The following is a 25,769-nucleotide window of genomic DNA, read 5'->3' as shown; positions in this document are numbered from 1 at the left end:
CGCGCGGCGCGGGGCTCCGCGGGGTCCGGTGCGGACACGGGGTACCGGCTCGCGCCGGGCCGGGTGTGCGGGTCCCGGCGCCGCCGCGGCCGCCCGTTGCTCGGCTGTGTTTCCCGCACTGGTTCCCGCAGCCGCGGGTGTGCGCAGAGCCCGGGGCCACGTGCGGGGAAGCGCTCCTCGCAGACGCGGCCGGACGCGGGCCGCGTGGGTGTGGGAGGCCGGGTCGCAGCCGGAGCGCTGGGCGCCGCTGCGAGACAATTGCCGGTTTGGTTGGAACCAACTGTTGCTCGGGCCGCACCTCGGTAATGACAGGAGGAGCGGGCCCTGCCCGTCGGGGCCGGGGTCCGAGGGGCGGCGCCGGGAGGCCCCGCGGCGGGTGAGTTGGGGCGTGGCCGACCCCTGGCTGGAGGAAGACCCCGCGGGCGAGGGGTCTGCGTTTGGGGTTTGCTGGGATGCCCTTCCGGAGTGATGGCGGAGCCTGCTGTTGGCCGGCCCTCCCAGAGGTGCAGCTCGCTCACTGCCAGGCTGTGAGTGCGGGCCGTGGGGGAAGTGTGCGCTGGGAGCTCGCTGGTCCCCCTCCCCGAGGAGAGCGGGTTCTCTTGAGGCCTGGTGGGCAGGTTTGAGGCACCTGGACCCGTGCAGGGGACCCTCTGGGCGGTGCAGGTGCTCCGTGGGGCGGCAGCAGAGCGTCTCCTCCCCTGGTGTTGCCTAGCACGTGGAGGCCAGCGCAGCGGTCAGGCTGGGCTGAGAAATGCCCCTGAGGCTGGGGCGGGTTAACTGGCCCCACTGGTTTCCACAGTGTCACTGCTGAGGTTTGCACAGTTGATTGGGGCCCTCCGGGCATGGGGACACCCCCCAGAGCAGTGCACAGCTCCCCTCGAGTCCTGGAGTGGCTGCTGTGTCTGGCCTCAGCGCACGTGGGGACAGATTACGGAGAGGGTGGACAGGCCCTGGTTTGTCTCCTGCCTCGTTATGTTGTTGGACCCTGGAAGCTCCCAGCCCCCAGCAGGGGTGCCACACGGGGAGCAGGTGCACTTGGGCTGGTGGAGGCGCTTGGGGGCAGCAGTGGGCAGCACAGAGGGCAGTGCAGGCAGAGTGTTGGGACCCAGTGCCCACCTGGACTATGGGTTAGCCCTGTGCATGGTCTAATGGGGGACCAGCTGCACACCAGCCAGTCAGCCCGACACTACACCTGTGGGCAGAGGTGAGGGTCGGGGTCACACCTGCTGGCTTTAGCCAGCAAATGCTGGGAATCCCAGAGCTCCGGAGGGGGCTTGGGCCAGTTGGCAGGAGCCCTCGGGGGCTGCCCCTCCACGCTGCCTCCCTTCCTGGTTCCACGGCTGGCTCCTCTGTCCTGGCAGTTACCCTGTGGCCTGGGGAGGAGGCACCGTTGCAGGGTTATTGAACGTGGCCGTGAGTTTCGGGATGAGCGGTTTGAAGTCTCAGCAATCCGAGAGCTGTGCGTTTGCTTTTGACTGAGGGTTGAGTTGATGGCTAGCTCTGCCCGAGGTGCTTTCGTGGTTTTCTCTCGTGGCTTTGGTGCTCTGCCTGGGACTAACCTCGGTGTGGTTTTGTTCTAGGTAATCATTACCAAATGAGGAGGAAAGGGCGATGCCATCGAGGCTCTGCAGCGAGGCACCCCTCCTCCCCGTGCAGTGTTAAACACTCCCCCACGCGAGAGACGCTCACGTACGCTCAGGCTCAGAGGATGGTCGAGATAGAGATTGAAGGGCGTTTGCACAGGATCAGTATCTTTGATCCCCTGGAGATCATCTTAGAAGATGACCTCACCGCGCAGGAGATGAGTGAGTGCAACAGCAACAAGGAGAACCGGGAGAGGCCGCCTGTTTGCTTAAGAACTAAGCGTCACAAAAACAACAGAGTCAAGAAGAAGAATGAAGCCCTCCCCGGCAGCACCCACGGCACGCCGACCTCCGCCAGCGCGCTGCCCGAGCCCAGGGTGCGCATCGTGGAGTACAGCCCCCCGTCCGCGCCCAGGAGGCCGCCCGTGTACTACAAGTTCATCGAGAAGTCGGCGGAGGAGCTCGACAACGAGGTGGAGTACGACATGGACGAGGAGGACTACGCCTGGCTGGAGATCGTCAACGAGAAGCGGAGGGGCGACTGCGTGGCGGCCGTGCCGCAGAGCATGTTCGAGTTCCTGATGGACCGCTTCGAGAAGGAGTCCTACTGCGAGAACCAGAAGCAGGGCGAGCAGCAGTGCCTGATCGACGAGGACGCCGTGTGCTGCATCTGCATGGACGGCGAGTGCCAGAACAGCAACGCCATCCTCTTCTGCGACATGTGCAACCTGGCCGTGCACCAGGAGTGCTACGGGGTGCCCTACATCCCCGAGGGCCAGTGGCTCTGCCGCCACTGCCTGCAGTCCCGGGCCCGGCCCGCCGACTGCGTGCTGTGCCCCAACAAGGGCGGTGCCTTCAAAAAGACGGACGACGACCGCTGGGGCCACGTGGTGTGCGCCCTGTGGATCCCAGAGGTCGGCTTTGCCAACACGGTGTTCATTGAGCCCATCGACGGGGTGAGGAACATCCCGCCCGCCCGCTGGAAACTGACCTGCTACCTCTGCAAGCAGAAGGGCGTGGGTGCCTGCATTCAGTGCCACAAGGCGAACTGTTACACGGCGTTCCACGTGACGTGTGCCCAGAAGGCAGGCCTGTACATGAAGATGGAGCCTGTGAAGGAGCTCACGGGGGGCGGGGCCACCTTCTCGGTCAGAAAGACCGCGTACTGTGACGTCCACACGCCTCCAGGTTGCACCCGGAGGCCTCTGAACATTTACGGCGACGGCGAGATGAAGAATGGGATCTGTCGAAAGGAGACCTCTGTCCGAGCAGTCAGGCCCTCGTCGAAGGTGAGGAAGAAAGCGAAAAAAGCGAAGAAAGCCCTGGCCGAGCCCTGCGCGGGCCTCCCGACGGTGTGTGCTCCGTACATCCCCCCGCAGAGGTACGCACATGGAGCGTCGGGTGCGGAGCAGGCCTGGTGGCAGGGACGCGGGAGGACCTGGGTCGGGTCTTGGGGGCACGAGAGACCCTCACTGCACTTCCTGTGGATGCAGCTTCCCGAGACTTGCTGACAGGCAGGTCTGGTCCTTGAGTTTTGGGGCCCCAGAGATCATAAGATTTTAGTCTTCCTGAGGTGGTGTGTGTGGTTTCCGTCCCACCTACGAAGGCCACAAGCTGGCTTGGTGAGCGTGACAACATTCCCTTAACCGGGGTCTCCAGGTCTCACGGTGTCCCGGATTCCGTTAGCATTTCGAACACCATGAAATGCTGTGCTCTGCCCGGTCCTGTCCACCAGCACTTGGGCTTGTAGGATTTGAAAAGCAACAAAAGCTGTCGCAAAGATGAAGCGCAGTGGTCAGCAGAGGTCAGCAGTCAGAGGGTCTGCGGAGCCGCAGGGTGAGCCCCGCCCGGGGGGTTCGTCTTCCAGCTCTCTCTGCCTTTGCTCGCTTCCCTGGCGACGTCTTCGTGGTGGCACTGTCGCCCGGCGTTTGTCAGGATTCTGGCCTGTAGCAGGTGCTCTAGGACTCAGTCTTCCTCCCTCTCGATTCGTCTCAGGCCTGCTCCCATCTGTGTCGTCCTCGTCACTTCTTTCCCCTGAATTGTTGTTCTGTTACCTTTATATGTTTAAAAAAATTTTTTTTTTAGATTTGTTTTGAAAGAGAGGGAGAGACAGAGAACTTCCATTTGCTGGCTCACATCCCAGATGGCTGCAGTGGGCAGGCTGGAGCAGAGTGACTTCAGGAGCCAGGAGGTCCATCCTGGACTCCCACGTGGGTGCAGAGGCCCAGGCTCTTGGGTATCTGCTGCTGCTTCCTCAGGCCATCGGCAGGGAGGGAGCTGGGTCAGAAGTGGAGCGGACACTAGCTGGCACGCTTACGAGCTGCTAGTGTTGCAGGCTGTGGCTTTGCCCACTGCACCACAGTGCTGGCCCCTTGTTCTGTTTTCCGAATGCTCTTCCTGTGAAGTGTGAAGTGACTGCCCCGTGGTCTTCACGCGGGAGCCGCGACTGCCAGGTGAGCACTGGCTTCCAGGTGAACCCCTCCTCCTCCGCCCACGGTGCTTCCTGCTCTGAGGAGGTGACGACTTCACACAGCAGCCTGGTCCAGTGCGCGCGGTTTCCAGATGCTGCGGTGCCGATGGAAGACAGCTGCTGAGAGCAGTTGGCCTGGTGTCTGGTCACAGGGGCTGTTTGGTAATTCAGAGTGACTCACCTGTTAATCAGATTCTTAGTTCTGCAGATTGAGTGGAGGAGAGACTTTCAGGAGGTTCTGTGTTAGGAGTGAAAATCCCCTTCAGCACCTTGAGTCCTAGCTGTGGTTTACTTCCTGGGCCCTGATTTCCTGCCTCCAGCGCATTGTGATGACGTCCCTGCGTGGTACAGCCAGCTCACTGGCTGGGCTCTGAGGTGTGGGGTCTGCCGCTTAGATACCACCCCCAGGGGAGCGGGCCCTGCCTTTGTGCTGAGCGTTTGAGTTCAGGGGCAGGTGTTCAGCACGCAGCCTGGTCCCCACTTGGGATGTCTGGTGGTGTCTGGCTCCACTTCCCTCTGGCTTCCTGCCAGCGTGCACCCTGGGAGGCAACGGACGACAGCTTAGGTAGGTGAATCCCTGCCACCCCCCTGGAAAAATGGAGCTCCTGGCTGCTGGCTTTGGCCTGGTCTAGCTTTGACTGTTGTGGGCATTTGAGGGAATGAACCAGCAGTTGGAAGATCTCTGTCTGTCTCTTTATCCTTCAAATTAATTAACTAATTAAATAAAAGAATTAGAAGTTTAAAATGATTTTTGTAAATATTCTATTTTGCTGACTTTTCTCAAAGTGAAACTGTTGCTTTTTGTAGAGCAGTGCATACTGAGTGTCAGTCAGTTTAGACACAGTGAACAGAAAGTGCTCACCCCTCTCAGCCAGAGAAAATCCTGACAAAACCAGGGATTTGCAGATCGGTCAACGTGACTTTTTAGTTTCACTTATAATTCTGCTAATGAGTCAAATAGTGTAGGATTTGTATCAAAGACTTTCTCAAGAAGCCTACAAATTTCATTCTTAGAGAAATTGAGGTAAAAGACAAGAATCGTGACCTAACAGTTGAAAAGACAGAGTGTGAAGTGCTCCCTCTTCTGTGGCCAGCACTGAGGGGTCGCCTGCTCCAGGTGAGGGTGGGGTCTGTGGGGACCCCTCCCCGTGCCCTTTGGTTCTGGGGCTCAGGTGTTGGAAATGACAGCTCTGGTGGGCGGGCAGACGGGCCTGGGGTGGCCCTGGGTCACCGGGAAGAACACTTAATTGATCCATTTTTTTCCCTCCCTCTCCTGTCCTCTCCTTTCTTTCCTCTTTCCTTCCTTTATTTAAAAGGGAGAGTTGAAGGGAGGGACAGAGATCTTGCATCTGCTGGTTCACTCCTCAGGTGGCTACAACAGCTGATGCTGGACCAGGCTGAAACCAGGAGTCCGAAATTCCATTAGGGTCTCCTGTGTGGGTGCAGGGCCAAGCACTTGGGCCGTCTCCCGCAGGGGGCTGCATTGGAAGTGGAGCAGCCACAGCTCTGAACTGGAGCCCACGGGGATGCTGGCGTCACTTGATGTTGGCCTCCAGGCCTAAGCATTTGGTATCCTAAGGTGCAGTCGGGACCATGCTTTGTTTTTTCCTTGTCCTAATGTCGGGTGTGCCTGTTCTGTTAGCATGAGAAGAGCTAAAGAGGATGCCCGGACAGGTGCTGTAGACCTTGTGGACTGGGTTGCCTGAGCCTCCAGTTTCGAGTTTTCTGTGGCATTTCCAGCTCCTGGCTACCCCAAGAAGAGCTCCCGGCACCCGTGGTCTGCTGGCCACGAGTGCTCACACGGTGCTGGGCCTGCCTCATGAAGTTGTGCGGGGCAGGAGTACTTAGGTTGGAGGCCAGCACAGCCTAAAGCCAGGGTTTGTAGCCCTGCTGTGGTCTGAGATGTGGGGTGGCTCATTCTCAGTCTTGCGCCCAGGGTGCCTGAGCTTTGCTCTGAATTGAGCATAGGTAGCCATGAGCCTCCTGACTACTGCTGGTTGTTTTGGATCCTTGTGCAGTTGTTCAGGCACTGTACTTCCCACGGCCTGTGGTGCAGGACAGTCTAGAGCCTGTGTCAGGACGTGGTGCTCCAGGCCACCTCTGGAGTAGGTCATTCCCACTGCTTAGGGACGTAGACACGCGGGCTGTTGTGGGTCTCCCTTATTCTTTGCATAGAGAGCAGAGCCTGTTCGTGGGGATCATGATTGCGTTTATAATTCCAGCAGTTTAAAAAATTCTAAAGGGGCCGGCGCTGTGGTGTAGCGAGTAAAGCTGCCACCTGCAGTGCTGTCACCCCATATGGGTGCTGGTTCGAGTCCCGGCTGCTCCACTTCTGATCCAGCTCTCTGCTGTGGCCTGGGAAAGCAGTGGAAGATGCCCAAAGTGCTTGGGCCCCTGCACCCACGTGGGAGACTGGAAGAAGCTCCTGGCTCCTGGCTCAGATCTGCCCAGCTCTGGCTGTTGTGGCCATTTGGGGAGTGAGCCAGCGGATGGAAGATCGATTGATTCCCCCCTCTCTCTCTGCCCCTCTCTGCCCCTCTGCCTCTGCCTCTCCGTAACTCTGCCTTTCAAATAAATAAATGCATCTTAAAAATAGAAACCAAAGACACAGCCTGGGGTGGCTGCTGTGGGCACCAGGTTGAGCCATGCCAAGGTTGCCTGCGTCTCATGAGAGTGCCCACTCAAGCCCAGGGCTGCGGTTTCTGGTCCAGCTCCTGCCAATGGGCACCCTGGGATGGCTCAGGTGCTCTGCCCCTGCCGCCCACATGAGAGACCCAGAGAAGAGTGAACTGGCACTGGGTACGGGGTGCTCTTCCATATGGCCGTTGTGGCCCTCTGGGGAACGAACCAGTGGACGGAAGACCTCTGTCTCTCTGTCTGCCTGCCTCTCTCTAACTCTGCCTTTCAAATAAATAAATAAATCTTAAAAAAAATATTTATTTATTTGAAAGGCAGAGTTACAGAGAAACGGAGATCAAGAAATCCTTCCATCCGTTGGTTCACTTCCCAAATGGCCATAAGGGCCAGGCCTGGGCCAGGCTGAAGTTAGGAGCCAGGAACCGTGTCAGTGTCTCCGAGTGAATGGCAGGGGTCCAAGCACTCGGGCCATCCTTTGCTGCTTTCCCAGGTGTATTAGCAGGGAGCTGGATTAGAAATGGAGCAGCCGGGACACGAACCAGCACTCACATGGGATGATGGGGTCACAGGTGGCAGCTCCACCCTCCACCTGTCACTGGCTCCCGCTCTGGTCACCACTCGAGCCCCTCCCCTGCCCCCTGACCGGCTCCCGCTCTGGTCACCACTCGAGCCCCTCCCCTGCCCCCTGACTGGCTCCCGCTCTGGTCACTACTCGAGCCCCTCCCCTGCCCCCTGACCGGCTCCCGCTCTGGTCACCACTCGAGCCCCTCCCCTGCCCCCTGACTGGCTCCCGCTCTGGTCACTACTCGAGCCCCTCCCCTGCCTCTCTGACTGGCTCCCCCTCTGGTCACTACTCGAGCCCCTCCCCTGCCTCTCTGACCGGCTCCCCCTCTGGTCACCACTCGAGCCCCTCCCCTGCCTCTCTGACCGGCTCCCGCTCTGGTCACTACTCGAGCCCCTCCCCTGCCTCTCTGACCGGCTCCCGCTCTGGTCACTACTCGAGCCCCTCCCCTGCCCCCTGACCGGCTCCCCCTCTGGTCACCACTCGAGCCCCTCCCCTGCCCCCTGACCGGCTCCCGCTCTGGTCACCACTCGAGCCCCTCCCCTGCCCCCTGACCGGCTCCCGCTCTGGTCACCACTCGAGCCCCTCCCCTGCCTCTCTGACCGGCTCCCCCTCTGGTCACTACTCGAGCCCCTCCCCTGCCCCCTGACCGGCTCCCGCTCTGGTCACTACTCGAGCCCCTCCCCTGCCCCTCTGACCGGCTCCCGCTCTGGTCACTACTCGAGCCCCTCCCCTGCCCCCTGACCGGCTCCCCCTCTGGTCACTACTCGAGCCCCTCCCCTGCCCCCTGACCGGCTCCCGCTCTGGTCACTACTCGAGCCCCTCCCCTGCCCCCTCTGACCAGCTCCCGCTCTGGTCACTACTCGAGCCCCTCCCCTGCCCCCTCTGACCGGCTCCCGCTCTGGTCACTACTCGAGCCCCTCCCCTGCCTCTCTGACCGGCTCCCGCTCTGGTCACTACTCGAGCCCCTCCCCTGCCCCTCTGACCGGCTCCCGCTCTGGTCACTACTCGAGCCCCTCCCCTGCCTCTTTGACCGGCTCCCGCTCTGGTCACTACTCGAGCCCCTCCCCTGCCTCTCTGACCGGCTCCCGCTCTGGTCACTACTCGAGCCCCTCCCCTGCCCCTCTGACCGGCTCCCCCTCTGGTCACTACTCGAGCCCCTCCCCTGCCCCTCTGACCGGCTCCCCCTCTGGTCACTACTCGAGCCCCTCCCCTGCCCTCTGACCGGCTCCCCTTCTGGTCACTACTCGAGCCCCTCCCCTGCCCCTCTGACCGGCTCCCGCTCTGGTCACTACTTGAGCCCCTCCCCTGCCTCTCTGACCGGCTCCCCCTCTGGTCACTACTTGAGCCCCTCCCCTGCCCCCTGACCGGCTCCCGCTCTGGTCACTACTCGAGCCCCTCCCCTGCCCCTCTGGCCGGCTCCCGCTCTGGTCACTAGACCATTGGATTCTGCTTTGTGAGGAGAGGACGGGGCATGTGGGGGAGAGGAAGTTTCTGGAAGGGGAGGGGCAGGTAAGGTTGGGACTTCCTGGGTCCCTGGCGAGATGCCTGCAGCCTGGTGACTCCATCGTGGGTGTCTCGGGCAGCTCTCGGCCTCTGCGTGGCTGATTCCTGCTCTGGTCTCTGGTCCAGACTTTCAGGTCCCGTGAACCACTCGGGTGATTTCCACGGAAATCGCTCTCTGCAGATGTGCGGGTTATATGAGGGGAGTCTCCAAGGAAGTTACTCAGAATGAGGTTACGAGGAAGCCATGCGTGGGTTTCAAATTTCTTTGGTGTATGCCAAAATAAATGTAACTTTAATTCCATCTTTCCACAAACTCTGAAGGACGCTTGGGTAATGATCAGGGTGGGTTTCTTGGAGCGTGGTGTCACTCACAGCGTGGTCCCCAGGCTCTGCCCCGCCCAGCCACCCAATAGGGACGCACTCGGGCCCTTCATTATACAGAGTGGTTCTGGCGTGTGTGTAACTGGAGTTCTGGCTGCACTCCGTCTGTCATCTTCTCTGTTCTGTTTCTGGCCGTTCATTTAGTATCTGGATGGCCCTTGACTTAGAGTGGTCAGCTGAGGACTGTTTGACCTCACAGTGTGCAGCAGGAGCCCTACTTTGAACATTGAGTTTGCGTCTTCTCCCAGGCTAACACTGGTCACAGCGGTCCTTACGTGAGGCCGGGCTGTGCAGCGGACACAGCTTCCGGTTCTGCACCAGGAAGGGAAACAGCTGCTGTTCCGCGGTGGGCGGTGTTGCCAGTGTTTTGGATATTGTGTTTTGTGTTTTCAAGTCCACAGAAACAGCCGTCTGTGTGTAGATGAGACTCTCAAGGTTGTTTTATAACATAGGCTTTGTACTGGGCGATCTTGCCCTGCTGTAGGCTGACGCGTGAGTGTTCTGAGCACGTTAAAGGTGGGTTGGGCTAAGTGACGCCAGCTGGTGGGTTGGGGTATTCCAGCACTGTCAGCTTCCAGTGAGTTGATGAAGCTGTAGCTGCTTTGTAAGTCCAGGTGCCTCTACAGTGTGTGAGTTTTGATCTGCCATGGACTTGGGAGACAGGAGGTGCTGCCTGGGCTCCTCTCGGGCGCTGTGGGTGTGGGCTGGAAGGCGTCAGGGCGCTCTCCCGGTGTGGGCGATGGGAAGCAGACTGTTACGTCTGGAATGGTGGCCGCTCTGGACATCAACACGAAGACCGCTCAGGAGCCGAAAGTGCAGGTTGTGAAAGCCGCCGTGGAGCGAGCCGGGCAGGACGGGGCCCCGCCGCTGCCAGGTTCCTCCTCCTTGTTGGGGCTGAGGCGCCCTGCAGGAGCTCTGGCCGTCCCCTCGCTGTGCGTGTCACACCCCTGCAGGAGCTCTGGCCGTCCCCTCGCTGTGCGTGTCACACCCCTGTAGGAGCTCTGGCCGTCCCCTCGCTGTGCGTGTCACACCCCTGCAGGAGCTCTGGCCGTCCCCTCGCTGTGCGTGTCACACCCCTGCAGGAGCTCTCTGTCTGGGTCACACCCCTGCAGGAACTCTGGCTGTCCCCTCGCTGTGCGTGTCACACCCCTGCAGGAGCTCTCTTTCCGGGTCACACCCCTGCAGGAGCTCTTGCTGTCCGTGTCACACCCCTGTAGGAGCTCTCTCTGTCCGGGTCACACCCCTGCAGGAGCTCTTGCTGTCCGTGTCACACCCCTGCAGGAGCGCTCGCTGTCCGGGTCACACCCCTGCAGGAGCTCTTGCTGTCCGTGTCACACCCCTGCAGGAGTTCCCACTGTCCGTGTCACACCCCTGCAGGAGCTCCCACTGTCCACATCACACCCCTGCAGGAGCTCTCTCTGTCCGGGTCACACCCCTGCAGGAGCTCTCTCTGTCCGGGTCACACCCCTGCAGGAGCTCTCTGTCCGGGTCACATCCCTGCAGGAGCTCTCTCTGTCCGGGTCACACCCCTGCAGGAGCCCTCTCTGTCCAGGTCTCACCCCTGCAGGAGCTCTCTGTCTGGGTCACACCCCTGAGGAGCTCTCTCTGTCTGGGTCACACCCCTGCAGGAGCCCTCTTTGTCCGGGTCACACACCTGAGGAGCGCTCTCTGTCTGTGTCACACCCCTGCAGGAGCTCCCACTGTCCATGTCACACCCCTGCAGGAGCTCTCTCTGTCCGTGTCACACCCCTGCAGGAGCTCTCTCTGTCCGTGTCACACCCCTGCAGGAGCGCGCTCTGTCCGGGCCACACCCCTGCAGGAGCTCTGGCTATCCGGGTCACACCCCTGCAGAACGCGCTCTGTCCGTGTCACACCCCTGCAGGAGCTCTCTCTCCACCCCTGCAGGAGCTCTCTCTGGTCACACCCCTGCAGGAGCACTCTCTGTCCAGTCACACCCCTGCAGGAGCTCTCTCTGGGTCACACCCCTGCAGGAGCTCTCTGTCCACATCACACCCCTGCAGGAGCTCTCTCTGTCTGGGTCACACCCCTGCAGGAGCTCTCTGTCCACATCACACCCCTGCAGGAGCTCTCTCTGTCCGTGTCACACCCCTGCAGGAGCTCTCTGTCCACATCACACCCCTGCAGGAGCTCTCTGTCTGGGTCACACCCCTGCAGGAGCTCTCTGTCCACATCACACCCCTGCAGGAGCTCTCTCTGGGTCACACCCCTGCAGGAGCTCTCTGTCCAGTTACACCCCTGCAGGAGCTCTCTCTGGGTCACACCCCTGCAGGAGCTCTCTGTCCACATCACACCCCTGCAGGAGCGCTCTCTGTCCAGTCACACCCCTGCAGGAGCGCTCTCTGTCCAGTCACACCCCTGCAGGAGCGCTCTCTGTCCAGTCACACCCCTGCAGGAGTTGGTGCTGTTCTCATCTGCATGGTTTTGCCCTGCTCTGCCCCGTTGCTTCAGTGTAGTGCGGAGTGTGGTGTTGGGAAGAGTGCAGAGACCTCAGCACGACTGACGCACACCGGGGCCTCGGTCCGCAGCCCGGAGGGCTGTCCTCTGGGGAGGTGGAGGACGCCGCGTCTGGTGGGCAGGTTTGTGTTGAAGGGAGTTGAAGCAGCTAAAACGGTGCTGGGAGGCGTCTGGGTGCTCAGGCCGTGTCTTCCTGCTCGTCAGCTCTGCTGTTGGCTCTGTGGCTCTGCGTCCCACCGGCGTGCTGTCACTTGAACACCTGGCCCGCCCTGCTGGGCTTCTGCCCTCTTGAGTCTTCCCCTCCTCCCCCCATCTCCTCTCTGGCGTCCCTCTTGCTGAGTTGTGCAGGCTGCAGGCGCTTGGTGCCTGGGCCTTGCCCGCGTTGCATCCTGGGCAGGCAGAGGTTCTCACCGGTGTAACCGCCTGACCACAGCTGCTCACGTGATCATACTCACTTTTTGGCATGGATAAGGTCGCAAATGTACTTGGAGTTTTCTTCACTGCTGCTGGGAACAGGTGATTGCCACAGTCCTGCCGCTGCTCCCAGCGGGGTGTTGCCCGGGCTAACAGCGGGGTGGGCAGGCACAGGTGAAGGCAGCAGGACACCCTCACAGCCGCTGTTTGTCTACCTGGAAACAGCTTCAGGTCTGCGAAGTGGTGGGCAGCTCAGGTGCTTGCCACAGAGACCTGCCCATCGCTGGCTTTGTGTCCAGCTTGTGTGCCCTGCATGCCTGACCTGCTCAGGGACCTGGTCCCTGTTCAGGGTGAAAGCCCCGTCCAAGGTCTCCTGCTGCCCGTGGCCATTGTGTCTGGGCACCTCCTTGGGTCTGGACTTTCCTGTGACACTGACTTTTGAAGGAGGCAGCCTTCTTGCCTCCCCCTTTTTGCTAGAATGTTCTTCATTGTGGGCTTGTCTGGTGTTCCCAGTGGCTCACTGAAGGTATGCTGTGTGTGTCTCCCTGGAGGCGTGCTGACATCCACCGCCCTCGACGGTGACACTGCTGTGTGACTCCTGGCATCTGACGGGTGGTCTTGGGGGCCCTCGAGGCCCTGGGTCCCTGTCACCGGACACCGGAAGTTGAGTGTCTGCCTCCTGCCTTCCCAGCTTGGTGCTGGCCTGTCTGTCATCAGGTGGACTGGGAAGTCCTGGTTGAAAGTCACCCACCACAGCAGGACACAGGAGGTCAGGGGTACTTGGGGCAGTGGTTTGTCCCCCTCACGTCAGTGTCATCTACGGTGGAATTGGACTGGCACCACCGAGGAGCCCTCAGCTCCTCAGTTGCCTTCGGCGACCCCCTGCTGGTTCCCTCACAGTTGCAGACGTCGCCGTCCTGTGCCGACACGGCTGTGTTGACCAGACGCGAGTGTGGTCCAGTGCACGCCAGCAGTCCACTTGGACAGGCAGCTAAAGGCTTCTGATGCTAGAAGGATTCGCCTTGCTGACCTGAAGGGAAGATTGCTCCAGACTGGGCTCTGTGTCAGCCAGGCCCTGGAGAGTGGTTCGGTGCAGTGGAAAAGAGGGGTTGTTTCCTGAGGTTGTGCTGTCCAGTAGGGACACTAGGGTGAGCGAGTGTCCAGTGTCTATGCACGTGGAGGCACAAATGTTTTTCAGTGGCATTTATTTTCTATTTTTTATGATATGATTTTTATAGAGGAAGTTTTAGGGGCCGGCTGGTGGTGTGTATGACCTGGTAAGCTGCTCTCCTGTGGTACTGGGATTCCATCGGAGTGCTGGCTGCTCTGCTGTGGCTGTTTTTTTTTTTTTTTTTTTTTTTGAATATATGTATTTTAAAGGTTATTTATTTGAAAGGGAGAGAATGAGATCTTCCATCCCCAAATGGCTGCAGTGGCTGTGGCTGGGCCAGGTGGAAGCCAGGAGTGGAACTTCTTTTAGGTCTCCTACATGGATGCAGGGGCCCAAGGACTTGGGCCATCTTCTGTTGCTTTCCCAGGAGCATTAATAGGGAGCTGGATTAGAAGTGGAGCAGCCGGGATTTGAACCTGCACCCACATGGGATGTTGGTGTTGCAGGTGACGGCTATACTTGCTGCACCATAGTGCTGGTCCTCTCCTTTTTTTTTTTTTTTAAGATTTTTTTTTTTTTTTTTTTTGAAGGAGTTACAGAGAGAGGTGGAAACAGAGAGAGAGAGAGGTCTTCCATCCTCTGGTTCACTCTCCAGATGACCGCAGTGGCTGGAGCTGTGCCAATCCGAAGCCAGGAGCTTCCTCCGGATCTCCCACATGGGTACAGGGGCCCAAGGACTTGGGTCATCCTCTATTGCCATCCCAGGCCATAGCAGAGAGCTGGATAGGAAGTGGAGCAGCCGGGACTTGAACCAGAGCCCATATGGGATGCAGGTGCTTCAGGCTAGGACGTTAACCAGCTGCACCACAGCGCCGACCCCGGCTGCTCCTCTTTTGATCCAGCTCCCTGCTGATGCCCTGGGAAAGCGGCAGAAGATGGCCCAAGTGGTTGGGCCCCTGTACCCATGTGGGAGACCTGGAGGAAGCTCCTGGCTCCTGGTTTTGAATTAGCTCAGCTCCAGCCATTGTGGCCATTTGGGGAATAAACTGGCAGATGGAACACCTCTCTCTCTGTCTCTCCCTCTCTCTGTAACTCTGTCTCTCAAGTAAATAAATAAATCTTAAAAAAAAAAATTTATTTGAAAGGCAGAGTTGGTGGGAGGTGGCGAGAAAATCGTCCGCCTGCTGGTTCACTTCCCGAATGACTGAAACAGCCAGGGCTGTGCCAGATGGAAACCAGGAGCCAGGAGCTTCTGGCACTTGGACCATCTTTCACTGCTTTTCCAGGGAGGAAGCTGGATTGAAACTGGAGCAGCCAGGACTCAAACCTGTGCCCAAGTGGGATGCCAGTGTTGCAGGCGGCGGCTCTACTCACTACTACGCAGCCTTGGCCCCTGCTTTGCTTCTGGGTCAGCTTCCTGCTAATGCCTGGGGACGCAGTGGCTGAGGGCCCAGGTGTAGACCCTGGCTGCTGGGTATGCCGGGGCTTTTATTTTCTCACTCTGAGTGGCTGTTTGTGTTGGTTCTCCATTCTCATGGCGTCCTTGGCGCTCCCTGCAGCTGTGTCTCCCCTGTGGGTGGCTGGTTTGGGGGAGGCTGGTTCAACCAGCTCGTCTGCCCTGTGATCTTCTCAGCCAGGTCCCTGTCCGCTTGGACCGGTTCTGCCACCCTGTGCCTCGGATGGGTGGGTGTTACTGACTGGGTTCTCTGCTTGAATCCTGTAGTCATCGTGTCTGGTTTCTTTTTACGATTTATTTGAAAGGCAGAGTTAGAGGAGAGTCAGAGACCGATCTGTCCACCAGTTTACTCTCCAGAGGACTGTGGTGGCTAGGCTGAAGACACAAGCCTGGAACTGCATTGGGTCTCTCCCTTGGTTGGCAGGAACCCAAGGACTTGGGCCCTTTCCATTGCCTTCCCAGGCACATTAGCAGAGAGCTGGATTGGAAATGGAACAGCCGGGACTCAAACCGGCACTTAGATGGGATGCCGGGTCACAGGTGGCGGTGTCGTCTGCTGTGCCGCAGTGCCAGCTCCTCTCTCAGCCTGGTGTGTAGCAGAATTTGTTAGTATTCAAAGAAGTTTGGTCTCCCTGGAGTTCCTCTTGTGTCCTTATTTCCTGTTTCAGTCGCGTTTTCCTTTTCCTGACTTCTCCCCAGGGTCTTAGTGCGTCTCGGGCAACCTTTGTCCTTGCGCTTCAGTTGTCCTTTGGTCGTGGTCTGACCGGTTTCATCATTCTCATATATGTTGCAATTTGTGCTTTTATATCTTAGTCATCTCAGACTATACGTTTTGACTTAACAAACAGTTTTACTTTTTGGAACTGTGGAGTGCTTTTCATTGGTCCTGTGGTCTGTCCTTGCACTGGTTTGATGACTGTGTGAGCCTTGTAGTCGCTTCTGGAAGTGGCAGGGGTGAGACCTGCAGCTTTGTTCTTTTTCAACACTGTTTTGGCTGCTTGGGTCCCTTGAGATTCCATCTGACTTTCTGGATGGCTTTTTTTGTTTTTGCACAAAAAAATTAATTGAGATTTTGATTGGGATTGTGTGGAACACTAATCGCTTTGGTTTGTGTTCTCTCCCTGACAATACTAAGACATCTTACAGCCCGCGCGCCTGTGTTCGCACTGTGGAGGTTCTCATGTTCACGTGGCGATGGGCCAGCCTGGGTACTGGACCGCGTGAGAAACCCGAGGGAGGTCTCAAGTTCCCCCGCCTCCCCTGAGTGGGCTCCTCCCACTGCCGCCTCCAGGGACTCTCTGGGTTCTCTGATCTGGGGCTTGTTTGCTGAACTCCAGTGTCGGGTAGGGGTGGGGGCTCAGGTCTTCCGTCAGGAGCTGCTCTGCTTTCTCTATTCCACTTTCCTAATTCTCAGTTCTTCAAAATCTTTTGCTTTCATGGGTCTCCAAGGTAACCTTGAAAAGCAGCTGGGCTGGCACTGTGGCGTAGTGGGCTCAGCCTCTGCCTGTGGCGCCGGCATCCCATACGGGCGCCAGTTCATGTCCTGCTGCTCCACTTTGATCCAGCTTCCTGCTAATGCACCTGGGAAAGCAGTGGAAGACGGCCAAGGTCTTGGGCCTGGCATTCCCATGGGAAACTGGGGAGAGGCTTCTGCTTGGACTGGCCCAGTTCTGGCCGTTGCAGCCACTTGGGGAGTGACCCAGTGGATAGAGGACCTTTGTCTCTGTCTCTCCCTCTCTCTGTCTGAAACTCACTCTCTCTCAGATAATCACATAAAATCTTTTTATTTATTTATTTATTTATTTATTTATTTTATTTTTGACAGGCAGAGTGGACAGTGAGAGAGAGAGACAGAGAGAAAGGTCTTCCTTTGCCGTTGGTTCACCCTCCAATGGCCGCCGCGGCCGGCGCGCTGCGGCCGGCGCACCGCGCTGATCCGATGGCAGGAGCCAGGAGCCAGGTGCTTTTCCTGGTCTCCCATGGGGTGCAGGGCCCAAGCACTTGGGCCATCCTCCACTGCACTCCCTGGCCACAGCGGAGAGCTGGCCTGGAAGAGGGGCAACCGGGACAGAATCCGGTGCCCCGACCGGGACTAGAACCCGGTGTGCCGGCGCCGCTAGGCGGAGGATTAGCCTAGTGAGCCGCGGCGCCGGCCACATAAAATCTTTCAAAACAAAACAAGAAGACCTCCTGCCTTGTGGTGTGTCAGCTGCCTTCCAGCTCAGTCCCCGACTGTCCTAGAAGCTCACGGGGTAGCCCGTGCCTGTGGAAGGTTGATGGCCTGGTTCTGTCAGCCACCCTGGCTGTGTTTCTGATGCATTGCCGGAATCTATGCACTGAGCTTGTCATGTCTGCGTCAGTTGTGTTTGTTGGTTTTCGGGGGAAAATACCTTGTGCAGCAGGTGAACAGGGGAGGCCTTGAGTGCCCTGTCAGTGACGGCGTGTGCGTAGTCGGTGACGGCGTGTGCATAGTCTGTGACGGAGTGTGCATAGTTGGTGATGGCGTGTGCATAGTCGGTACCGTGTGCATAGTGTGACGGCGTGTGCATAGTCAGTGACAGTGTGAATAGTCTGTGGCAGCATGTGTATAGTCAGTTTACAGTCAGTGACAGCGTGTGCATAGTCTGTGACAGTGTGTGCATAGTCTGTGACAGCGTGTGCATAGTCTGACAACGTGTGCATAGTCAGTGGTACCGTGTGCATAGTCGGTGACGGCATGTGCGTAGTTGGTGACAGTGTGTGCATAGTCTGTGACAGTGTGAATAGTCTGTGACAGTGTGAATAGTCTGTGGCAGCATGTGTATAGTCAGTGGTACCGTGTGCATAGTTGGTGACAGTGTGAATAGTCTGTGGCAGCATGTGTATAGTCAGTTTACAGTCAGTGATAGCGTGTGCATAGTCTGTGACAGTGTGTGCATAGTCAGTTTACAGCGTGTACATAGTCAGTGAAGGCGTGTGCATAGTCAGTGGTACCATGTGCATAGTCTGTGACAGCGTGTGCATAGTCTGATAGCGTGTGCATAGTCAGTAATGACATGTACATAGTGATGGCATGTGCCTGTTGGTTATAGCATGTGCCTGTCATTGTAGCATGTGCAGTCGGTACACTGTCTGTCTACGTCTCTCTGCCTCTCAAGTAGAGTAAAACAAACATTCAGAAGTGTTATTATTGTAGGTGTGCTTGTAATCACCATGGTCACCATCCATGTCAAAGGACGGGCCTCTGCCAGCATCCAGCCCCTCTGACGCCTCCCACATGCTGGAGCAGGTGCTGTCCTGACCTTGGGGCCTGGCTTGCCTCTGCCTTTGTCCACAAGCACGTCGTGTGCCTTGTGCTTGACACCTCTTCTTGGGGTTCCTCTCTTTGCCTTCCAGAGCTTGTACGTGGCTGGGCCTGTGCGGATTGTGTGCTTGTGGCATGGGGCTAGCTTGTTCTGCCCTGCACTTGGGGTGAATGGCTGGAGGCTGCAGGTCTGAGGCAGTGGCTTGGTGACTTTGGGAGCCTGCTCCTCCGGGCTGTGTCCTCCTCCAGGCAGTGGCACCCGCCGTCCCGCCCATCCTGGGGCAGCCTGAGGGCTCGCTCTAAGTGTGTCTTATCAAAGCCTTGCTGCTCGCGGCTTCCAGAATCCGTGGCTTATTTTATGAGCTGTGAATCTTTAGAAGTAAATCGCCTACCAGCATTTCTTTGGACATTCAGATTGTTAATAGAAAAAATGCTCCTGTGTGTTGCCTTGTCCGGTCATCAAAGTAGCCCTGAGTGTTTGTCTGAAAACCTCTGCGGTCTGTTGAAATGCACTGCGCTGTGCAGCGTACTGCAGCCACGAGGTGACCATGGCCAGTGCAGCCCAGCTGCGCGAGTGGAGCCTCCTGTGGGCTGTGGTCAGGTCCCGCGTGTCCCCCAGTGATTGCCGCCCTTCCGCTGCACCTGGGTGGGCAGCGTGTGGGTGCCCTGGAGCACCTGGTGCCACCTCGTTGGTCCGGAGTCAGTGGGCAGCGTGTGGGTGCCCTGGAGCACCTGGTGCCTCCTCGTTGGTCCAGAGCCAGTGTCCTGCCCTTGCAGAGCCCCAGCAGGGCTTGGTGTGGAGCTGCCCTCCGGGGTGGCCGTGTTGAGGCAGGGCCCCCGTGCCTCTGCAGACCTCAGCCAGGGCAGCGTTGGGATTTGCAGCTGAGCACGCAGTTCGAGGGCTTCTGCCTGATCCGTGATCGTTCTGTGAAACCTGACCTAGGTTCTTTTACGAACGTGATCTTCAGATTCCTCGGTTTCTGAGCTGAAACGCTGGTGTTCGCTGCACGCGAGGCGCCCGTTGTGTTTGTGTGCAGCTGGCTTTGCTAGTTGAGTGGCCTTGCGAGGCAGCTGACGAGCTGGGTTTTTGTGTTTTGATTTCCCCCGTGGGCAGGGGCCTGACGAGGTGGGGCGGCTCTGGCTGCTTGGCGGCCTCGTAGCTTTGCCGCTGGGCTTCTGCGGTAGCTGGTGGGCGAGGTTTCTTGGGGAGACCGCCGTTCCAGTGCCGACCGGCAGCTGCCGTCTTCGTCCCGCCCGGCACCAGCAGCCACGGGGGCTGAGCTGCGCCACCTTGCCAGCATGTGTGTACCGAGAGGGACACAGAGGCGTCAGGACGCTTCATCTGGTACCTGTTGCGGTGAGTCAGAAGCGAAGGAAGTCTTGAGTAGTTGGAGCCGTGAGCTTTGCTCCCGTGGCACCGGGAGCAGGAGGAGTCGCGAGCAGTAGCGTGTGCGCCGTCCCGTCTTGTTTCCATGCTGTGTCCCACGTGCTGCTTCCGAGCCACACTCTGAGTTTTCTGTGTTGTAGACTGAACAGGATTGCAAACCAGGTGGCCATTCAGCGGAAGAAGCAGTTTGTGGAGCGAGCCCACAGCTACTGGCTGCTCAAAAGGCTGTCTAGGAACGGCGCCCCCTTGCTGCGGAGGCTCCAGTCCAGCCTGCAGTCCCAGAGAAGCACACAGCAGGTACGTGTGTCTCCTGCCCCTGACCCCCAGCCAGGTGCGGCCCCTGCAGACCCCTGCTGCAGCCGGGGTGGCGCTCACCCCCACCCCCGACTCCTCCTCCATGTGCCCTGGGCTGCTGCAGCCGGGGTGGCGCTCACCCCCACCCCCGACTCCTCCTCCATGTGCCCTGGGCTGCTGCAGCCGGGGTGGCGCTCACCCCCACCCCCGACTCCTCCTCCATGTGCCCTGGGCTGCTGCAGCCGGGGTGGTGCTCACCCCCACCCCCGACTTCTCCTCCATGTGCCCTGGGCTGCTGCAGCTGGGGTGGTGCTTACCCCCGCCCCCGACTCCTCCTCCATGTGCCCTGGGCTGCTGCAGCCGGGGTGGCGCTCACCCCCGTCCTGACTCCTCCCCCATGTGCCCTGGGCTGCTGCAGCCGGGGTGGCGCTCACCCCCGTCCCGACTCCTCCTCCATGTGCCCTGGGCTGCTGTGGGGGTGCATCCTGGGGTTCCTGTTGCCCTGTGTGGCAACGCTCTGTGAGCTCTCGGGGCGGGGGAGGCTTGGGAAGCTGCGGCTGTCTTGGCTGTCTGACACTGAAGTGGGGCAGCAGGAGGGGAGGTCTGATGAGAGCCGGCCTAGGGGCCAGGGTCTGCGTGTGAGCACGGAGTGCTGGCTCTGCAGGGCCCTGCTCCGAGGCTGAATTAGCGTGGCCACAGGGCCTGGGGAAGCACTCGAGAGAGGCCAGGCAGGCAAAGAGAATTTTCTTTTTTTAAAAGAACAAATCTCAAAAATCCTCTTATCGGCTGGCACCGCGGCTCACTTGGCTAATCCTCCGCCTGCGGCACCGGTACCCCGGTTCTAGTCCCGGTTGGGGCGCTGGATTCTGTCTGGGTTGCCCCTCTTCCAGTCCAGCTCTCTGCTGTGGCCCGGGAGGGCAGTGGAGGATGGCCCAAGTGCTTGGGCCCTGCACCCCATGGGAGACCAGGAGGAAGCACCTGGCTCCTGGCTTCGGATGGGTGCAGCGCCGGCTGTGGTGGCCATTTGGGGAGTGAACCAACGGAAGGAAGACCTTTCTCTCTGTCTCTCTCTCTCACTAACTCTGCCTGTCAAAAAAAAAAAAAAAAATCCTCTTATCATTTAGTGGTTGATTTGGGTTTATGGAGCCATCTGATACTATAAAACGATTCTGAAAGAATGAACTTAAAAAAGTACAAGTTGGCTTCTGTATTAAGTCACAGAAGAAAGTGAAAAGAAAGATGGTTCTGGTGCACATTACCCAGAGTGCACGCTGGCATCGGTGCCAGCTGTGTTTTGTGAGGAATGACCATCCGTGGCCTGGAGGAGACCGGGAGGTGTGGCAGAACCGTGTGCTGCCTCCTGAGTGTGAGGTGGAACCAGGAACTCAGGTCCCAGGGGAACCGCAGTGTGTGGAGGTGTGGTCCAAGGGCTGCGCTCACAGGTGCAGGCCCAGGTCAGCCCAGTTAGGCGCCCGATGCCGCTGAGCTGGTGCCTGGAGGCCGTGGGCCCGCTGGGTCGGGCAGGATCAAGGCCTGTCTTTGCTCTGGTGGTGGAGGAGAAACAGGGTTGCAGTGGGAGGAAGCTGCGAGTGCAGACCTCTGATCTCGTGTCGGGCTGCAGGGGACTCTCCTGAAGCCACGGCGTGAACCACGAAGGAGCAGATACCGGCAGATTCTCTAAAAACAGACTGCTGGGGTTGGCGTTGGGCTCGTGGTTAAGACACAGTCCTGACCCAGCCTCTCTGCTGCCTGCTGCTGTGCTCTGGGTTCCTGCCACCCACGGGGGACACCTGGAGGGGCTCTCAGCCTGGAGCCCTCAGACCCCTGCTGAGCTCCCAGAGCACTGGGTGGTCTCTGTCTCTCACTTGAAACAAAAACCAGAATGTTGATGTGGCCACGAGGGCCACCTCCGGAGCTTCCCGCGCCCTGGAGCTCTGCAGTGAAGGGAGAGGCCTGTGGCAGAGGGGCCATAAGGAGCGACAGACCCAGCCCAGCTGCTCTAGCCGTCGTCTGGATGGGCACCCACCCTGTCAGCAGGGCTGTGAGGCTGGGCGGTCACCCACAGGTCAGCCACAGGCGGACCATGGTCAGGGCCAGAGGGCCGCCCTGCATGGGTTTGTGTCTGTAACACTAGCAACACAGCATTGGGCTGATGGGGGCCTCCGGGTGGAGTGACTTGGGTCTGCTGCAGAGGCCGCCGAAGCAATGGCTGTGTCTGGAGCAGGCGAGGGGTTGGGGTGGGGACTGCCCTGCCCTGGGCAGTGGGTTTCTGAAACGGTGCACACGGGTGTTTAAGGCTTGGTGTGTTTTGGGGGTTTTGGAAGTAAATAGCACCTGATGTTAGAATGTAATTCTGTGCGTTTGGGAGTCTGATCTCAGCCACGCTGGGGAGCAGACAGGCAGGGTCCTCCTGTGCTAACCTTCTGGGGACACAGGGAGGCGAGATGGCCACCTGCCCACAGTGGCACGCAGGGCTCCGCGGGCCTGGGTGGCTGGGCTGACGGTGGCGCCGGTCATCTGGCCTGTGCTCCCTGCTCGCAGCATGCGGGTCTCCTTGCGGGAGCCACTTCACTTCTGTCCTGCTCTGGATCTTCCAGAAGAGATTTATTTATTTATTTCAGAGGCAGAGTTAACAGAGAGAGGTCTTCTCTCCGCTGGTTCATTCCCATTTCCCAAATGGCTGCAGTGGCCGGAGCTGGGCTGATCAGGAGCCAGGAGCTTCTCCCAGAACTCCCATGCGGGTGCAGGGGCCCCAGGACCTGATCATCTTCCGCTGTTTCCCAGGCCATTAACAGGGAGCTGGATCGGAACTGGAACAGCTGGGACTCGAACCAGTGCCAGTGTGGGTTGCTGGTGCTGCAGGTGGAGGCTTAACCCACTGTGCCACAGCGCCAGCCCTCAGAATGGATTTTTATGTAGGAAACAGATGGATTCCAAGCAGAGCAAGGAGACTTGGGTGTTTCTGAGTAGGTGGGTGCCTGTGGCACAGGGTCCTTCCTTCTTGCAGCTGTTGGTGGGCACAGTGCCGGCCCTCCATGCTGCCCTGCTCTGCCATGACTGAGTCAGGCGATGGAGAGCAGGCCAGGGAGCACTGTGCAGATGCCTGGCCAGGTCGCCGGGCCACACGGCCTCTGATGTTTTCGGGAGCCTCCCTCCAGCTGAGGGCAGGGTGTTCTCAGGTGCCCCTGGGGAGTTAGCTTTCTGTAGCTACCTTTGTGATCCCCTGGCTTCACTCACGCGGTAGGGCCTGTGCTGCCTGAGAGCTCTCCGCAGCTCTAGGACGCAGCCTGACCCTGGCCTCCTCCTCTGCACCTGCTCATGTTCTTGGCTCCAGGGAGCTGGTTCTGGGCAGCCCCTGGCCCAGGGTACTCCGCTTTCTGAGCCTTGGTGGCTTCCTCTGAGGGGCGCAGCAGTCCAGAGAGAAGGGGGTTTCAGGTGCCAGGAACTGAGGGCACGGGGCGGGGCCAGGCTCCTGACCAGTCCGCTTGCTCACCTTAAGTGTGCCTCCCTGCCCGGTTGCATCAGGGAGTCCTCAGGCACCCCGAGTCAGGCGTGGCTCTGCAGCTGGAGGGGCCCTGCCCTGTGCCTTGTCCCCCACGCAGAGGGCTGGGGGTTGGCTTTGGGCACTGACTGCATGGAGGTGCACGAGGACTGGGCAGTGAGAGAGGAAGTGTGAGCGGGGAAGTGTTGAGGGTGTGGTCGTGGAGCCGGGACTTCCGCACAGCTCGTGGGCTCCTGTCTGCGGGCGCTGCCGCCCCCCCGCCCCAGGAGGACCCTCACGTGACCAGGCAGACTGTGGCCTGCTGGCTGCCATTGTCCGCGTCGTGGTTTTGGAAAGCGACCTCTGCTTTTCTTCTGATGATGCCGGTGCGGGGACAGGCAGGGCACGTGCTGTCCTGGGCGCTGTCCTGTCCTTCAGGGCTTCAGACGCGCCGGGGCTCATGTGGGGCTGCACGCCCAGCAGGCAGTGCTGTGCCCTGCACCGGGGTGAGAGCCCGTCAGGCCCTGCGTCGGCCAGAACGCGCTCCACCTGGCGCCTTCTGCACGCTCGGGTTCTTCCCGGCCGCTGCCCCACCTCCGGCTTTCCTGGGGGTCAGTCTGGGAGGGGCTCCCCCCTCCTCCTCGGGTTTCCGCCCTGGTGCCGTCCAGGGCCTCTCGCCAGGGAGGGACCGTGTGCTGCGGATGGCCTGGCGTTCGCCTGTGTGGCGTGGAGGCCTGTGGAGGGAAGAGCTCTTGGTTCCGACTGACAGCCTTGATTCCTTTCTCAGAGAGAAAACGACGAAGAGGTGAAAGCCGCCAAAGAGAAGCTCAAGTACTGGCAGCGGCTGCGGCACGACCTGGAGCGCGCGCGCCTGCTGATCGAGCTGCTGCGCAAGCGGGAGAAGCTCAAGCGCGAGCAGGTGGGCCTTGGGGCGCCCGGCCCGCACACCCGGGCCCCGCCCCGCCGGCCCCGCCCGCACACCCGGGCCCCGCCCCGCCGGCCCAGCCCGCACACCCGGGCCCCGCCCGCACACCCGGGCCCCGCCCCGCCGGCCCCGCCCGCACACCCGGCCCCGCCGCACACCCGGGCCCCGCCCCGCCGGCCCACGCCCTGCACATCCGGGCCCTGCCCGCATACCCGGGCCCCGCCCCGCCGGCCCGCGCACGCACACCTGGGCCCGGCCCGCACACCTGGGCCCCGCCCGCACACCTGGGCCCGGCCCGCACACCTGGGCCCGGCCCGCCGGCCCGCGCCCTGCACACCCGGGCCCGGCCCGCCGGCCCGCGCCCTGCACACCCGGGCCCCGCCCGCACACCTGGGCCCCGCCCGCCCACGTGGGCCCCGCCCTGACCGTGCTGTCCCCGCCCCCACACCCGGGCCCCGCCCCACCGGCCCCGCCCTGACCGTGCTGTCCCCGCAGGTGAAGGTGGAGCAGATGGCCATGGAGCTGCGGCTGACGCCGCTGACCGTGCTGCTGCGCTCCGTGCTGGACCAGCTGCAGCACAAGGACCCTGCCAGGATCTTCGCCCAGCCCGTGAGTCTGAAGGAGGTGAGTGCCACGTGCGCCTCTCGTGTCTCCCGTGTGGCGTGGCTGTTTGCTTAGTAGGGGTTAACCAGGTGGAGGTGCTCACCTCTGTTCTTAATTGCCATGTGTACTTCACATGTGTTTTTAATCATGGAAGCAGAGGCATTTTGTTGTAAGAAATTGAAAGTGTGGTGGGTGCCCTTGGGGCCCTCCGCCAGCCGTGCACCTGCTCGGGGCAGGTGGGGCAGGAGGGTCCCCAGGGGCCTGTGGCTGGAGTCTGGTTGGCTCAGTGCTGCGGCTCGTTAGCTGTGTGAGGGGCGTTGTGCTGTGTGTGGAGGGGGAGGGGCTTGTTGGTTATACAGAATGATAAAAAACAAAGAAGGAATCCTCTGTTAGTTTGTAAATGATTATTTTTCCTCCCTAAAATTAGGTGCCAGATTATTTGGATCACATTAAACATCCCATGGACTTTGCCACAATGAGGAAACGGTTAGAAGCTCAAGGGTATCAAAGCCTCCATGAGTTTGAGGAGGATTTTAATCTCATTGTAGATAACTGCCTGAAGTACAATGCCAAGGACACCGTGTTCTATAGAGCCGCGGTGAGGCTGCGCGATCAGGGAGGTGCTGTGCTCAGGCAGGCCCGGCGTGAGGTGGACAGCATCGGCTTGGAGGAGGCCTCAGGGATGCACCTGCCCGAGCGGCCCGTGGCGGCCCCTCGGCGGCCTTTCTCCTGGGAAGACGGTAAGAACCGGGCCCCATGTGCGGGAGGAGGCGGGAGGATGCTCTCCGCAGGCTGTGCCGACGTCACTGGGGACCGCGCCGCAGGGCCGGAGGATGTGTGTCTGCCCGTGCGTTCCTTCTGTTTGCCGTGCTCTCTGTGTCCTCCGTGTGGAGCCCCTTGGGAGACTGGGCAGCCCGCGTGTCCGTGGTGCAGGCTCCGTGCCTGGGACAGGCCTTGGTTGACTTCTGAGGTGTCTTGCAGCTTGGGGCAGGCTCTTGGCAGCTGAGTTTTACAATGAACAGAAACAGGGACTCTGGCCCTCTCTTGGTGGCTTGTACCGTCCTGGACTCAGGGCAGTGCACCCGAGACTGCCATGTTCTCGCTCACATGCGTCCTTGGGAACCAGGGCTGTCCCTCCTGCTGAGCCCACGCGTGTGCTGACTTGAGTGGGTGAGCATCCGGGAGAGCCCACGGAGCACCT

The 25,769-nt window shown here is 59.8% G+C and overlaps 1 protein-coding gene across 5 annotated transcripts in view; it reads left to right on the top strand.

Annotated features, from left to right (window-relative positions):
- BRD1 (bromodomain containing 1) overlaps window positions 1-25,769 on the top strand; it is a 45,264-nt gene that overhangs the window by 832 nt on the left and 18,663 nt on the right. For 3 of the 5 annotated variants that reach the window (XR_016216443.1, XM_051839199.2, XM_051839197.2), the window contains exons 2-6: window positions 1,581-2,964; window positions 19,406-19,562; window positions 23,828-23,959; window positions 24,461-24,589; window positions 24,996-25,308. Coding sequence is in view for 4 of the 5 variants with exons in the window: in XM_051839199.2 (XP_051695159.1) it covers window positions 1,595-2,964; window positions 19,406-19,562; window positions 23,828-23,959; window positions 24,461-24,589; window positions 24,996-25,308 (2,101 nt within the window). In the remaining variant the exon portion in view is untranslated. The other 2 variants (XM_089307777.1, XM_089307778.1) reach the window with 2 other exon arrangements.

This window comes from Oryctolagus cuniculus, chromosome 11 (assembly GCF_051225735.1).
Source record: "Oryctolagus cuniculus isolate XC-2025 breed Fujian yellow rabbit chromosome 11, ASM5122573v1, whole genome shotgun sequence".
NCBI classification, from domain to species: domain Eukaryota; kingdom Metazoa; phylum Chordata; class Mammalia; order Lagomorpha; family Leporidae; genus Oryctolagus; species Oryctolagus cuniculus.
The sequence above is the reverse complement of the archived record's forward strand: the minus strand, read 5'-3'. Positions and strand labels throughout refer to the sequence as shown.